Genomic DNA, 15,641 nt, shown 5'->3' with positions numbered 1-15,641 from the left:
AGAAGAACTTTTTTTCACACAGAGAGGGATGAATCTCTGGAACTCTCTGCCACAGAAGGTAGTTGAGGCCACAGTTCATTGGCTATATTTAAGAGGGAGTTAGATATGGCCCTTCTGGCTAAGGGGATCAGGGGGTATGGAGAGAAGGGATACTGAGTTGGATGATCAGCCATGATCATATTGAATGGCGAATGGTGCAGGCTCGAAGGGCCGAATGGCCTACTCCTGCACCTAATTTCTATGTTTCTATGGAGCGAAGGAAATAGGCAGCGTTTCGGGCCGAAACCCGGAAGGGTTTCGGCCCGAAACGTTACCTATTTCCTTCCTGAAGGGTTTCGGCCCGAAACGTTGCCTATTTCCTTTGCCCCTTAGATGCTGCTGCACCCGCTGAGTTTCACCAGCACTTTTGACTACCTTCGATTTTCCAGCATCTGCAGTTCCTTCTTAAACAAGCAGACTTTTGATGTAGGTGGGGGCAAGCTCATTAAGGGCTTTGTAGACATAACGGAGGATCTTGAAATTTATTCGAAACCGCACAGTAGGGTGAGCTCTGGAATCTCCGGAGAAACTCAGCGGGTGAGGCAGCATCTATGGAGCGAAGGAATAGGTGACGTTTCGGGTCGAGACCCTTGTTCAGACCGAAACGTCACCTATTCCTTCGCTCCATAGATGCTGCCTCCTCAACCGCTGAGTTTCTCCAGCGTTTTTTGTCTACCTTCGATTTTTTTCCAGCATCTGAAGTTCCTTCTTAAACATTTGTAATCTCGGAAGATTTAGGATTATTGTCGTTATAACTCACCCCGGCCACTCCCCCTTCTCCCCCTCTCCCATCGGGCAAGAGGTACAGAAGTGTGAAAACAAACGCACACCTCCGGATTCAGAGACAGTTTCTTCCCGGGTGTTATCAGGCAACTGAACCATCCTACCACCAACTAGAGAGCGGTCCTGACCTCCCATCTACCTCATTGGAGACCCTCGGACTATCTTTAATTGGACTTTATTCGACTTTACCTTGCACTAAATGCTAATCCCTTTATCCTGTACTAACATAGAAACATAGAAATTAGGTGCAGGAGGAGGCCATTCGGCCCTTCGAGCCTGCACCGCCATTCAATATGATCATGGCTGATCATCCAACTCAGCATCCCGTACCTGCCTTCTCTCCATACCCTCTGATCCCCTTAGCCACAAGGGCCACATCTAACTCCCTCTTAAATATAGCTAATGAACTGGCCTCAACTACCTTCTGTGGCAGAGAGTTCCAGAGATTCACCACTCTCCGTGTGAAAAAAAGTTCTCCTTATCTCGGTTTTAAAGGATTTCCCCCTTATCCTTAAGCTGTGACCCCTTGTCCTGGACATCCCTAACATCGGGAACAATCTTCCTGCATCTAGCCTGTCCAACCCCTTAAGAATTTTGTTAGTTTCTATAAGATCCCCTCTCAATCTCCTAAATTCTAGAGCGTATAAACCAAGTCTATCCAGTCTTTCTTCATAAGACAGTCCTGACATCCCAGGAATCAGTCTGGTGAACCTTCTCTGCACTCCCTCTATGGCAATAATGTCCTTCCTCAGATTTGGAGACCAAAACTGTACGCAATACTCCAGGTGTGGTCTCACCAAGGCCCTGTACAACTGCAGTAGAACCTCCCTGCTCCTATACTCAAATCCTTTTGCTATGAATATCCCATACATGTTATGGTTCAATAGTCCTTTTATTATTACTTGTACCTAGGTAAAGTGAGATTAAGAATAAGAATAAGGGGTCGGCCATTTAGAACGGAGACGAGGAAACACTTTTTCACACAGAGAGTGGTGAGTCTGTGGAATTCTCTGCCTCAGAGGGCGGTTCCCCGGATGCTTTCAAGAGAGAGCTAGATAGGACTCTTAAAGATAGCGGAGTCAGGGGATATGGGGAGAAGGCAAGAACGGGGTACTGATTGGGGATGATCAGCCATGATCACATTGAGTGGCGGTGCTGGCTCGAAGGGCTGAATGGCCTCCTCCTGCACCTATTGTCTATTGAGATTGTTTTGTGTAGAGATAGAGGATAAAGGGAATAATGTCTAGTGTGAAATAACATTTGGTGCAAGTTTTGCAAAGAGATGAGAGGGGGGGGAAGTGTAGTGGAACATAGAGAACAATCCTTCTCTGCTGCATCTTTACTTTAGTTTAAACATACAGCGAGGAAACAGGCCCTTCGGCCCACCGAGCCCGTGCCGACCAGCGATCCCCGCACACTAGCACTATCCTACACACACTAGGGACAATTTACAATCATACCGAAGCCAATTAACTTACAAACCTGCACGTGTTTGCAGTGCGGGAGGAAACCGGAGCACCCGGAGAAACCCCACGCAGGTCACGGGGAGATCGCCCGTAGTCGGGATGGATGGTGGCGCTGTGAGGCAGCAGCTCTACCCGCTGCGCCACTGTGCCACCCCCTAAGTTTTATTATCAAATTAAAATTCTCTGTGATTCTGGTGTGATTCGCTGTGTTCTCTCACCGGATCATGTCTGCACTCTTTGGCACGAGATGTGTGAGAATATTTAATTCCATCACTGGGGAATATCATGCCCAAGAGCACAATATTGCCCTCCGAATTTTTGAAATCCCCTCTCAAGCCTTTGATAGTGTAGTACCTTGCATCCAGTGGTGACTAAATCTGAAAAGAGTGTGTGTTCTCCCCCCACGACGAGCGAAGGGAGATGAGGAGAAGTGGCTGCTCTTTGCACCTTATTAAGATCAGTGTTGCTATCTGTCTTGTGTGCGTAATGGCATTCTATTATAGATTCCTGCTGCTGTAAGCAGTCTCCAGGGTCTGATTGCCCTGGATTAGTTCTGCTGCTCAAATGCAAGCCTGTTTAAATGATGCTCTGTATGTTTCCTGGGGAACGACACCACCTTAATGAGGAACAAAACCATTAGATGCAGAATCTCTGCCCCAAACAATATATTGCATCTCCACAGCGCGGAAAAAGGCCTTTCGGCCCCACCGAGACCGCACCGACCCAGCGATTCCCGCCCAAGTTCCTCCTCAGTGAAGAAAGCGAATGGCATGATGGCCTTTATAACATGAGGAATCGAATATAGGAGCAAAGAGGTCCTTCTGCAGTTGAACAGAGCCCTAGTGAGATCACACCTGGAGTATTGTGTGCAGTTTTGGTCCCCTAATTTGAGGAATGACATTCTTGCTATTGAGGGAGTGCAGCGTAGGTTTACAAGGTTAATTCCCGAGATGGCGGGACTGTCATATGCTGAGAGAATGGAGCAGCTGGGCTTGTACACGCTGGAGTTTAGAAGGATGAGAGGGAATCTCATTGAAACATATAAAATTGTTAAGGACACGCTTAGAGGCAGGAAACATGTTCCCGATGTTGGGGGAGTCCAGAACCAGGGCCCACAGTTTAAGAATTAGGAGTAAGCCATTTAGAACGGAGACGAGGAAACACTTTTTCTCACAGAGAGTTGTGAGTCTGTGGAATTTTCTGCCTCGGAGGGCGGTGGAGGCCGGTTCTCTGGATACTTTCAAGAGAGAGTTAGATAGGGCTCTTAAAAATAGCGGAGTCGGGGGATATGGGGAGAAGGCAGGAACGGGGTACTGATTGGGGATGATCAGCCATGATCACATTGAATGGCGGTGCTGGCTCGAAGGGCTGAATGGCCTACTCCTGCACCTATTGTCTATTGAGATTGTTTTGTGTAGAGATACAGGATAAAGGGAATAATGTTCAGTGTGAAATAACATTTGGTGCAAGTTTTGCAAAGAGATGAAGTGTAGTGGAACATAGAGAACAATCCTTCTCTGCTGCATCTTTACTTCAGTTTAGAGATACAGTGAGGAAACAGGCCCTTCGGCCCACCGAGCCCGTGCCGACCAGCGATCCCCGCACACCAGCACTATCCTACACACACTGGGGACAATTTACAATCTTATTGAAGCCAATTAACTTACAAACCTGCACGTGTTTGGAGTGCGGGAGGAAACCGGAGCACCCGGAGAAAACCCACGCAGGTCACGGGGAGATCGTGCAAACTCCGTACAGACAGCGCCCGTAGCCGGGATGGAACCCGGGTCTCTGGCGCTGTGAGGCAGCAACTCTACCGCTGCGCCACCGTGCTGCCCCTTGGAGATTACAAAGTACTTCAGTGCTGTCTATCGGCAATTCCTTGCTGAAAGTGAGTCCCAATGGTTGTCGCAATTTGCCAACATTCTCTCCCTATCTGCGATTAGCTGATCCCACAGACAGGCTTCATGGAAAAAAAGACGAGAGATTTCACCTATTGATGCCAAAAAAAACGGTGAAACCTGCCATTTCGGGAGGGGAGCCAGCCAATGCGACTCTGTCCTGGGGGCAGTGTTAGGTTGAGGAGGATGCTAGGAGACGGCAAGGTGACTTGGATAGGCTGGGTGAGTGGGCAAATGTTTGGCAGATGCAGTTTAATGTGGATAAATGTGAGGTTATCCATTTTGGTGGCAAAAACGGGAAAGCAGATTATTATCTAAACGGTGGCCGATTGGGAAAGGGGGAGATGCAGCGAGACCTGGGTGTCATGGTACACCAGTCATTGAAGGTAGGCATGCAGGTGCAGCAGGCAGTAAAGAAAGCGAATGGTATGTTGGCTTTCATAGCAAGAGGATTTGAGTATAGGAGCAGGGAGGTTCTACTGCAGTTGTACAGGGTCTTGGTGAGACCACACCTGGAGTATTGCGTGCAGTTTTGGTCTCCAAATCTGAGGAAGGACATTCTTGCCATAGAGGGATTGCAGAGAAGGTTCACCAGACTGATTCCTGGGATGTCAGGACTGTCTTATGAAGAAAGACTGGATAGACTTGGTTTATACTCTCTAGAATTTAGGAGATTGAGAGGGGATCTTATAGAAACTTACAAAATTCTTAAAGGGTTGGACAGGCTAGATGCAGGAAGATTGTTCCCGATGTTGGGGAAGTCCAGGACAAGGGGTCACAGCTTAAGGATAAGGGGGAAATCCTTTAAAACCGAGATGAGGAGAACTTTTTTCACACAGAGAGTGGTGAATCTCTGGAACTCTCTGCCACAGAGGGTAGTTGAGGCCAGTTCATTGGCTATATTTAAGAGGGAGTTAGATGTGGCCCTTGTGGGTAAGGGGATCAGGGGGTATGGAGAGAAGGCAGGTACGGGATACTGAGTTGGATGATCAGCCATGATCATATTGAATGGCGGTGCAGGCTCGAAGGGCCGAATGGCCTCTACTCCTGCACCTAATTTCTATGTTTGTATGTTCCTATCTCTGCTTGGACTATGTGTGGGTGACTGTGTCGCTGCTGGGTGAAGGGGGAGTGGTGACCAATCTTTGATCGGGAACGAGCGATAAATAGACAGTGTGTTCACTATCCTGTAGCTTTTGCCAAGAGTTTAAATGGCACAGATATTTATGTTCCGTGCCAACTGTAAATATATTTTTTACATAAAATAATTCTGCCTGCAGCGCTGTCTGGTTCAGTGCAGGCTAGACAGGTCTACGTTTCTGCTTTCCAGTAGTCTAACTATCAAATGGAATTATATTTGCATCCAAAAAGTCAGGCTTTGAGGATTTGCATATTTTCTGTTTTCTGTCCAAAAATTCCTACGCCATCGAAATGTCCAACCCTGAATATCTTGCAAATTCCTCCTACGATTGAAATATCCTGTCTTTGAACCTAAAGGAGGCAGAGTGCTGGAGTAACTCAGCGGGTCAGGCAGCATCTGTGGGGAACATGGATAGGGATAGGTGACGTTTCACAGGGTGCTGGAGTAACTCAGCGGGTCAGGCAGCATCTATGGAGCTAAGGAAATAGGCAACGTTTCGGGCTGAAACCCATAAGGGTTTCGGCCCGAAACATTGCCTATTTCCAGAAGGATTTCAGCCCGAAAAGTTGCCTATTTCCTTAGCTCCATAGATGCTGCTGCACCATAACTCAGCGGGTCAGGCAGCATCTGTGGAGAACATGGATAGGTGACGTTTCACAGAGTGCTGGAGTAACTCAGCGGGTCAGGCAGCATCTGTGGGGAACATGGATAGGTGACGTTTCACAGAGTGCTGGAGTAACTCAGCGGGTCAGGCAGCATCTGTGGGGAACATGGATAGGTGACGTTTCACAGAGTGCTGGAGTAACTCAGCGGGTCAGGCAGCATCTGTGGAGAACATGGATAGGTGACGTTTCACAGAGTGCCGGAGTAACTCAGCAGGTCAGGCAGCATCTGTGGAGAACATGGATAGGTGACGTTTCACATAATGCTGGAGTAACTCGAGGATGAGTCTCACTCCCTCTTCTCCCCTCTCCCATCAGGCAAGAGGTACTGAGTGTGAAAACGCACACCACCAGATTCACGGACAGTTTAGTCCCAGCTGTTATCAGGCAACTGAACCATCCTATCAAAAACTAATAAGCTATCCTGACCTCCCACCTACCTCTTTGGAGACCCTCGGACAAACATTAATTTGACTTTACTGGACTTTATCTTGCACTGAACGTTATTCCTTTTAACTTGTATCTGTACACTGTGGACGACTTGATTGTAATCGTGTATATTCTTACCAGTGACTGGTTTAGTTTAGAGATACAGCGCGGAACCAGGCCCTATGTTTCGAGACCCGAAACGTCACCTATTCCTTCGCTCCATAGATGCTGCCTCGCCCGCTGAGTTTCCCCAGCATTTTTGTCTACCTCAGATTCCTATTAAATCTTTTCCCCTTCACCTTGAGCGTATGTCCTCTGGTCCTCGATTCCCCTACTCTGGGCAAGAGACTCTGTTCGTCTACCCGATCTATTCCTCTCATGATTATATACTTTCTGCTTGTGCAAAAGGTTCTAAAACAGTTGGTATGGGAGTAGTCGGCACTTTGTGTCCCATTTAGACCCAGGTAGCAGAGTGTCCTTGGCTGAGTCTTCGACGGAGGGTGCAGTGAACTGGCAGCTATTCTGGCCTCGGGACCAGCTACACGCACGTGTTAAATATTTTGCCTAGAACAACATTTTGTGAATCAAAAATGCTGGGCTCCAAATGATGGATGTTATTTGAATGTAAAAACAAATACTAGCGAGGCAAAGTGTGCAAAGGAGATTTAATTTTAACACATACAGCGCGGAAACAGGCCCTTCGGCCCACCGAGTCCGTGCCGGCCAGCGATCGCCCCGTACACTAACACTATCCTACGCACACCTTCCTCCCTCCTTCCCCTCCCCAGCTTCCCCACAGCCTACTGTCTCCGCCTCTTCCTTTCTTCTTCCCCCCCCCACAACCCCCACATCAGTCTGAAGAAGGGTCTCGGCTCCATAGATGCTGCCTCACCCGCTGAGTTTCTCCAGCGTTTTTGTCTACCTTCAATTTTCCCAGCATCTGCAGTTCTTTCTTGACCATCCACACATAGAATGTAAAATAGTATAACACAGGAATAGATGTGCAGGGGCTACTTGTCTGCATAGAGGGACCCTTCTACAGACTGATGAAGGAATTAATCAAAAACGGGTCTCTGGCGCTGTAAGGCCCCTGTCCCACTTAGGAAACCTGAACGGAAACCTCTGGAGACTTTGTGCCCCACCCAAGGTTTCCGTGCGGTTCCTGGAGGTTTTTGTCAGTCTCCCTACCTGCTTCCACTACCTGCAACCTCCTGCAACCTCCGGGAACCGCACGGAAACCTTGGGTGGGGTGCAAAGTCTCCAGAGGTTTGCGTTCAGGTTTCCTAAGTGGGACAGGGGCATGCATAAGTGTGTAACTCTACTGCTGTGCCACCTATTTTATTAACCGTTGCGAATGTTGACTCTGATAGTCGACCAGGATTCTTATATAGTCGACTTTATTCTTCCTTCTGCTATTGTTGAATTTTGTTTCTGTTTTCAGGCCATTTCAGTTGGGACAAATACCTTAAGGAGACGGGAGCTGTGGCTGCTCCTTCATATTGCTTCAAACAGGTAAAAACACCCTTTCCATTGTATTATAGTGTTGTAAGCATGTGTGTGTGTGTCGGCTGAGGTGGTCTACAGTGTACATGGACTCTACGCATCGTATACACTGATGTATTGAAACATGGGTGCAGGAGGAGGCCATTCAGCCCTTCGAGACAGCACCGCCATTCATTGTGATCATGGCTGATCATCCACAATCAGTACCCCGTCTGAGATTCGGGGGGGAGAGAGGAATATCTGAACAGCTGAACACCTTCGACCTACCTGATCTCCCGGTTGCTAAACACTTTAACTCTCCGTCCCATTCCCACACTGACCTTTCTGTCCTGGGACCTCCTCCATTGTCAGAGTGAGGCTAAACGCAAATTGGAGGAACAGCGCCTCATATTTTGCTTTTGGCAGCTTACACCCAGTGGTATGAACATTGACTTCTCTAACATCAAGTAACCCCGGCATTCCCTCTCTCTCTCCATCCCTCCCCCACCCAAGTTGCACCAGCTTCTTGTTCTCACCCAGCAATCAGCGAACAATGGCCTGTTTCCTTGATCACCGTCACTTTTTTTGTGTATCTTTCATTAATTTGTTCTACATCTCTCTCTAACGCTGCCTATATCTCTCGTTTCCCTTTCCTGTGAATCTAAAGGGCCTGTCCCGCTTGGCGATTTTTTGACTGACATATCATGTCACCGACAAATTCGCGGCGTGACCACGTATGGACGCGCGGTGTTTTTTCAAGTGTCGCAACATTTTTTTTCGTCGCCGCTGGATTTTGAAATGTTCAAAATCTTTTGGCGACACCGATATGACGCCGGCAGTTGCCGAAAAAAATCGGCAAGTGGGACAGGCCCTTAAGTAACTGAAGGAGGGTCTCAACCCGAAACGTCGCCCATCCCTTCTCCCCAGGGATGCTGCCTGTTCCGCTGAGTTATTCCAGCATTTTGTGACTATCGCCTGTCCCACTTGCCGATTTTTTTCGGCGATTTTTCTCAGTGTCGCCAAAAGATTTTCAACATTTCAAAATCCAGCGGCGACAAAAAAAAATGTTGCGACACTTGAAAGAAACAACGCGCGTCAAAACGTCGTCACGCCACGTCACGGCGCAGATTTTTCGGTGACCTAATACGTCAGTCAATGATGGCGTGCAGCCACCGAAAAAAATCGGCCAAGTGGGATTACGTTTGACTTTGGTTGACTACATCCATCATAAACGGAACCTCTATTTTTGTTTTCCTCCCTCCCCTCCCCGCGCGCCCGCAGTCGTGCATCCCGCCGGTCAACGAGTTCAAGATCGGGATGAAGCTGGAAGCCAAGGACCCCCGCAACGTCACGTCCACCTGCATCGCCACGGTGGTGGGCATCACCGGCGCCCGGCTACGTCTCCGGCTCGACGGCAGCGACAACAAGAACGACTTCTGGCGCCTGGTCTACTCCTCTGACATCCAGCCCATCGGCAACTGCGAGAGGAACTCCGGGATGTTGCAACCTCCCCTCGGTAAGACCAGCGACAGTCAGTGGAGGCCAATTCACTGGATGTTTTGAAGAGAGATTTCGCTCTGAGGAGCTAACGGAATCGAGGGATATGGGGAGAAAGCAGGAATAGGGGTACTGATTTTGGGTGATCAGTCATGATCATATTGAATGGCAGTGCTGGCTCGAGGGGCCGAATGGCCTCCTCCCGCACCTATTTTCTATGTGTCTATGTCAGTCTACATTCCTTCCTCTGGCTTCACAATTCACAACCCTTCATCCGGGGGCCCAGGGGCATAAGTTCCACTGATTGATTCCACCATGTCAATTATGTGCAGGAAGGAACTGCAGGTGCTGGTTTAAACCAAAGACAGACACAAAATGCTGGAGTAACTCAGCGGGACAGGCAGCATCTCTGGAGAGAAGGCCAATTATGCCATAACGCATGGATAAATATATACTGATCAATGATGAAATAAATTAATAACTGTACTACTCTGCAACGATAGTGGTGCAACCTCAGACACAGTCAGTGTTAGAAACATAGACAATAGGTGCAGGAGTAGAGGCCATTCGGCCCTTCGAGCCTGCACCATTCGTCATTCAATATGATCATGGCTGATCATCCAACTCAGTATCCTGTACCTGCCTTCTCTCCATACCCCCTGATCCCTTTAGCCACAAGGGCCACATCTAACTCCCTTTTAAATATAGCCAATGAACTGGCCCACAGTTGCTGAGGTCAGTGTTGTGCAGTATCCAAGAGCCTAATGGTTGTTGGGAAGAAGCTGTTCTTCAACCTGGAGGCCACGGTTTTCAGGCTCCTGTACCTTCTTCCCGATGGCGGGGGGTGAGATGAGTGCGTGGCCAGGGTCTCTGATGATGCTGGCTGCCTTATTGAGGCCGCGACGCCTGTAGACCCCTTCGATGGTGGGGAGGTCAGTACCTCTGTCCACCACCCTCTCTAGTGTCCGCCATATATTGGGGTGGACATTTCCAGTGGTCAGTGGCTGGAAGGTTGATGGACAGTTTGAAAGATGCTGCTTCTATCGGCCCACCGAGTCCACGCCGACCAGCGATCGATCGCCCGCTCACGCTAGTTCTATGCTATCCCACTTTCTCATCCACTCCCTACACACAAGGGGGCAATTTACAGAGGGGCCCGCACGTCTTTGTGATGTGGGAGGAAACCAGAGCCCCCCCCCTGGGGAAAAACCCCACGCGGTCACAGAGAGAACGTGCAAACTCCACATAGACAGCACCCGAAGGTGAGGATCGATCCAAGGCTTCTGGCATTGTGAGGCAGCAGTTCTACCCGCTGCGGCACCATGCCGCCCATTTGCCTGCATTTGGGGTATTCACTAATCTCAAGTTCGTGAGGAATAGGAGCAGAATTAGGCCATTCGGCCCATCAAGTCTACTCCATGGCTGATTGACTCTCCCTCCTAACCCCATTCTCCTGACTTCTCCCCATAACCTCTGACACCCGTACTAATCAAGAATCTATCAATCTCCGCCTTGAAAAATATCCACTGACTTGGCCTCCACAGCCTTCTGTGGCAATGAATTCCCTCATCATGTATCTGTACACTGTGGACGTCTCGATTGTAATCATGCGTTGTCTTTCCGCTGACTGGTTAGCGCGCAAGAAAAGCTTTTCACTGTACCTCGGTACACGTGACAATAAACTAAAGTGAACTGAATGTATCCCCGTGAAACCTGCCCGAGTAACTTTAAAAGGAAAAATCCACAAGCTATCGTTACAAAAAATGTTTTTTATTTCATACCGGGCAAGGGGACAAGAGGCAGTCGGAGGTTGCTAGAATATTCTGGCAGCTTCTAAGACCACTGATGGAAAACATCTGTGTGAGCACGTGTCACGATGGAATCTCTTGTGATTTGAGAGCTTCATCTTGAGAGGATGGCAGCTGTAATCCCGTTTCTAATAAAGTTAGACACAAAATGCAGCAGTAACTCAGCGGGTCAGACAGTGTCTCTTGTAGAGCAGGAATGGGTGACCACTTGACCCAAAACGTCGCCCATTTTTTTATTTTTAGTTTAGTTTAGAGATACGGCACTGGAGCAGGCCCTTCGGCCCACCTAGCCCGTGCCGACCAGCGATCCCCGCACACCCGCGCTGCCCTTGCATTTTACAATTTTTATCGAAGCCTAAATCTAAATTTTATTAGCTAATTATTTTATTTGTTATTTATGTTATGACATCGGATGGAAGCTGCAGTCCAAATCTCGTTGCACTTATGGGCAATGACAATAAAATATATTATTATTATTATTGTTATTATTAACCTACAAACCTGTGCGTCTTTGGAGTGTGAGATGAAACCGGAGCATCTGGAGAAAACCCACGCAGGTCACGGGGAGAACGTGCAAACTCCGTACAGACACGCACCCGTAGTCAGGATCGAACCTGGGTCTCGACACGAAAACGTCACCTATTCCTTTTCTCCAGAGATGCTGCCTGTCCGGATGAGTTACTCCAGCATTTTGTGTCTATATTTGATGTAATCCGGCATCTGCAGTTCCTTCCTTTAGACATGTTATCCTGGTTCTGGGCGGCAGACTCTAGTGGCACCTCCACCTCTTTAACTGCCCTGGAATAGGGATCAGTTCAGTTTAGTTTATTGTCAGTTTATTTATACTCTCTAGAATTTAGGAGATTGAGAGGGGATCTTATAGAAACTTACAAAATTCTTAAGGGGTTGGACAGGCTAGATGCAGGAAGATTGCTCCCGATGTTGGGGAAGTCCAGGACAAGGGGTCACACCTTAAGGATAAGGGGGAAATCCTTTAAAACCGAGATGAGAAGAACCTTTTTCACACAGAGAGAGTGGTGAATCTCTGGAACTCTCTGCCACAGAGGGTAGTTGAGGCCAGTTCATTGGCTATATTTAAGAGGGAGTTAGATGTGGCCCTTGTGGCTAAGGGGATCAGGGGGTATGGAGAGAAGGCAGGTACGGGATACTGAGTTGGATGATCAGCCATGATCACATTGAATGGCGGTGCAGGCTCGAAGGGCCGAATGGCCTACTCCTGCACCTAATTTCTATGTTTCTATGTCACGTGTACTGAGGTACAGCGAAAAGCTTTTGTTGCATGCTAACCAGTCAGTGGAAAGACAATGCAAGCTGGACAGGGAAGATTTATGTGGATGTCACCAGGAGTCAAGTGCCTGAGCTATAGGGACAGGTTGAGCAGGCTAGGCCTCTATTCCTTGGAGCACAGGAGGAGGAGGGGTGATCTTATAGAGGTGTACAAAACCATGAGATGAATAGATTCAGCAGACCATGGAGTAGTGAATCGAGGACTAGAGGACATGGGTTTAAGGTGAAGAGGGAAAGATTTAATAAGAACCTGAGGAGTAACATTTTCACACAGAGGGTGGTGGGTGTATGGATCGAGCTGCCAGAGGAGGTAATTGAGGCTGGGACTATCCCAACGTTTAAGGGAGTCAAGTGTCAAGAGTTTTATTATCATGTGTCCCGGAGAGTGGTGAATCTCTGGAACTCTCTGCCACAGAGGGTAGTTGAGGCCAGTTCATTGGCTATATTTAAGAGGGAGTTAGATGTGGCCCTTGTGGCTAAGGGGATCAGGGGGTATATGGAGAGAAGGCAGGTACAGGATACTGAGTTGGATGATCAGCTATGATCATATTGAATGGCGGTGCAGGCTCGAAGGGCCGAATGGCCTACTCCTGCACCTAATTTCTATGTTTCTAATTTCTATGGATGGGAGAATGAAATCCTTACTTACTGCAGCACAACAGAATATGTGACGATGTAAACACTGTTTATAACAGGGGAAGAGAAAAAAAGTTGAATAAATAACAAATATAGCAATAATAATATAGTATTTGGCAGTTCAGAGCTTATTTGTTGCAGTGTTTAATAGCCTGATGGCTGTAGGGAAGCAGCTATTCCTGAACCTAGACCTTACAGTATTCAGGCATTTAGTGCAGATGAGAGCATCCCTCGTTCAAGTGTGGATGCAGTGTTGTGAGTGAGATACTGCACAGGAAAATAATCTCTTGCAATCTTCTCTTTTTCAACCGAGGATTTCGACTGAACGCATCTTCGTGGCCCATGTTTTTACTCAAGACTTTGAGCGGAGCAGAAATGGCGCCAGGCAGAATATTTCACAAGGTGGGCATTCTTTAGACTTGAAGGCTTTGTAGATTCCACACTCGCACACATCCCTGACACTTCCCCCAGTGGCCATGGCGAGTGTGATTGAAGGCGTTGTGTCGTAGAGTCATCCAGCATCGGCCCAACTTGCTCACAAGTCGTGTGGTGCCCACACGAGTGTCCCACTAGACACAGTGAACAGATTAGAACCCCAATTCTCTGTGGGACACCATGATCCACTGGAATCAGACTGAGGAGTGCACTCTGGAATTTAGGATGAGAGGGAATCTCATTGAAACATATAAGATTATTAAGGGTTTGGACATGCCAGAGGCAGGAAACATGTTCCCAATGTTGGGGGAGTCCAGAACCAGGGGCCACAGTTCAAGAATAAGGGGTAAACCATTTAGGAGATGAGGAAACACTTTTTCACATACAGAGTTGTGAGTCTGTGGAATTCTCTGCCTCAGAGGGCAGTGGAGGCCAATTCTCTGGATGCTTTCAAGAGAAAGTTAGATAGGGCTCTTAAAGATAGCGGAGACGGGGGATATGGAGAGAAGGCAGGAACGGGGTACTGATTGTGGATGATCAGCCGTGATCATGGTGAATGGCGGTGCTGGACCGAAGGGCTGAATGGCCTACTCCTGCACCTATTGTCTATTGTCTATTAATATCTGTTTCTGTAGCAGCCTGAAGAGGTTGCTGCTCTTACAAAGAGGCGTGTCCTTCCCACTTCCGTTTCCTGACCCCTTGTGTGTTCCTCGATTGAATAATTGAACGATACAGCACAGGGGGAACAGGCCCTGTGACCCACCGAGTCCATGCTGACCATGGTGTCCAAGCTAACTGACCGTCGATCTCCCGCTCACACTAGTTCCATGTTGTCTCCACTCTCCCATCCACTCCCTACACACCAGGGGTACAAGCCCGCACGTCTTTGGGATGTGGCAGGAAACTTGAGCCCACGCGGTCTCAAGGGGAACGTGCAAACTCCACACAGACAGCACCCGAGGTCAAGATCAAACCCGGGTCTCTGACGCTGTGAGGCAGCGGTTCTACCTGCCGCGCCACCGTGCCGCCTCTTAATGCGTTCCATTCTTGCCCTTTCTTAATGGAAGACTTCTCCCAAATTTTGCCCATTGAGTTCCTGGAGTTGGTCGTGAATGGATGAATGAATTCTTTGTTTTGATTACCCAAGGTATGCAAAGAGTGGCCACCTAAAGGGCACCGATAATGTACTCCACGCTGGTCCCTCCTTTGTTCCCCCCCCCACGCCCACGAAGGTCTCCCCACACTGGACCCCCTTTTGCTACGGAGATGTGATCTTTCCTGCCTTGGATGGAGGTCGAGATATCTGCAACGCTACCCGGTAGCGGGTGGTCTGGGTGCGGCCCAGGGTTTGACCCGTGGCGTCCCCTGATCCAGTCCCCTTGTGTCGTACACAGGAGCCGCCATCGCCCTCACAGAACTACTGCAAGGTGGGCATGAAGCTGGAGGCTGTTGACAGGAAGAACCCACACTTTATCTGTCCCGCCACCATCGGGGATGTCAGGGGCTGCGAGGTCCTGGTCACGTTCGACGGCTGGAGGGGAGCGTTCGATTACTGGTGTCGCTACGATTCTGGAGACATCTTCCCCGTCGGGTGGTGTTCGATGACTGGAGACAACCTGCAGCCGCCCGGAGCCAAAGGTAAAACCTGTCTAGACGCCCGTCTAGACCACGGGCTTCCAATGTTTCAATGATGCTCTGCTGAGACATGTGCGGGGAAATGTTTTGCTTTGGGTACAGCCCGATAAAGTCGTACAACGCACCTCAACAGTACACAAGAGTCGCCACGTTTCTGATTGAACAACATAGGATGGCAATAGGCCCTTCGGCCCATCGAGTCCATGCCAACACAAGAGTCACCACATTTCTGCTGCTGCCACAGTTCCAAAGCCACATACAGCTGTGGAGGCCAAGTCAGTGGATATTTTTACAGCAGAGATAGATAGATTCTTGATTAAGATTCAAGATTCAAGTGAGTTTATTGTCATGTGTCCCTAATAGGACAATGAAATTCGTGCTTTGCTTCAGCACAACAGAACACAGTAGGCAGTGACTAC

General features: G+C 48.6%; 1 protein-coding gene across 3 annotated transcripts in view; it reads left to right on the top strand.

Moving 5' to 3' along the window:
* Positions 1-15,641, top strand: part of LOC129709930 (polycomb protein SCMH1-like) — a 76,603-nt gene that overhangs the window by 21,781 nt on the left and 39,181 nt on the right. For all 3 annotated transcript variants that reach the window (XM_055656623.1, XM_055656622.1, XM_055656621.1), the window contains 4 exons: positions 7,863-7,933; positions 9,185-9,419; positions 13,466-13,554; positions 14,982-15,225. In XM_055656623.1, the coding sequence (XP_055512598.1) occupies positions 7,863-7,933; positions 9,185-9,419; positions 13,466-13,554; positions 14,982-15,225 (639 nt within the window). The remainder of the gene's footprint in view (positions 1-7,862; positions 7,934-9,184; positions 9,420-13,465; positions 13,555-14,981; positions 15,226-15,641) is intronic.

This window comes from Leucoraja erinacea, chromosome 26 (genome assembly GCF_028641065.1).
Source record: "Leucoraja erinacea ecotype New England chromosome 26, Leri_hhj_1, whole genome shotgun sequence".
Taxonomy (NCBI): domain Eukaryota; kingdom Metazoa; phylum Chordata; class Chondrichthyes; order Rajiformes; family Rajidae; genus Leucoraja; species Leucoraja erinaceus.
The sequence above is the reverse complement of the archived record's forward strand: the minus strand, read 5'-3'. Positions and strand labels throughout refer to the sequence as shown.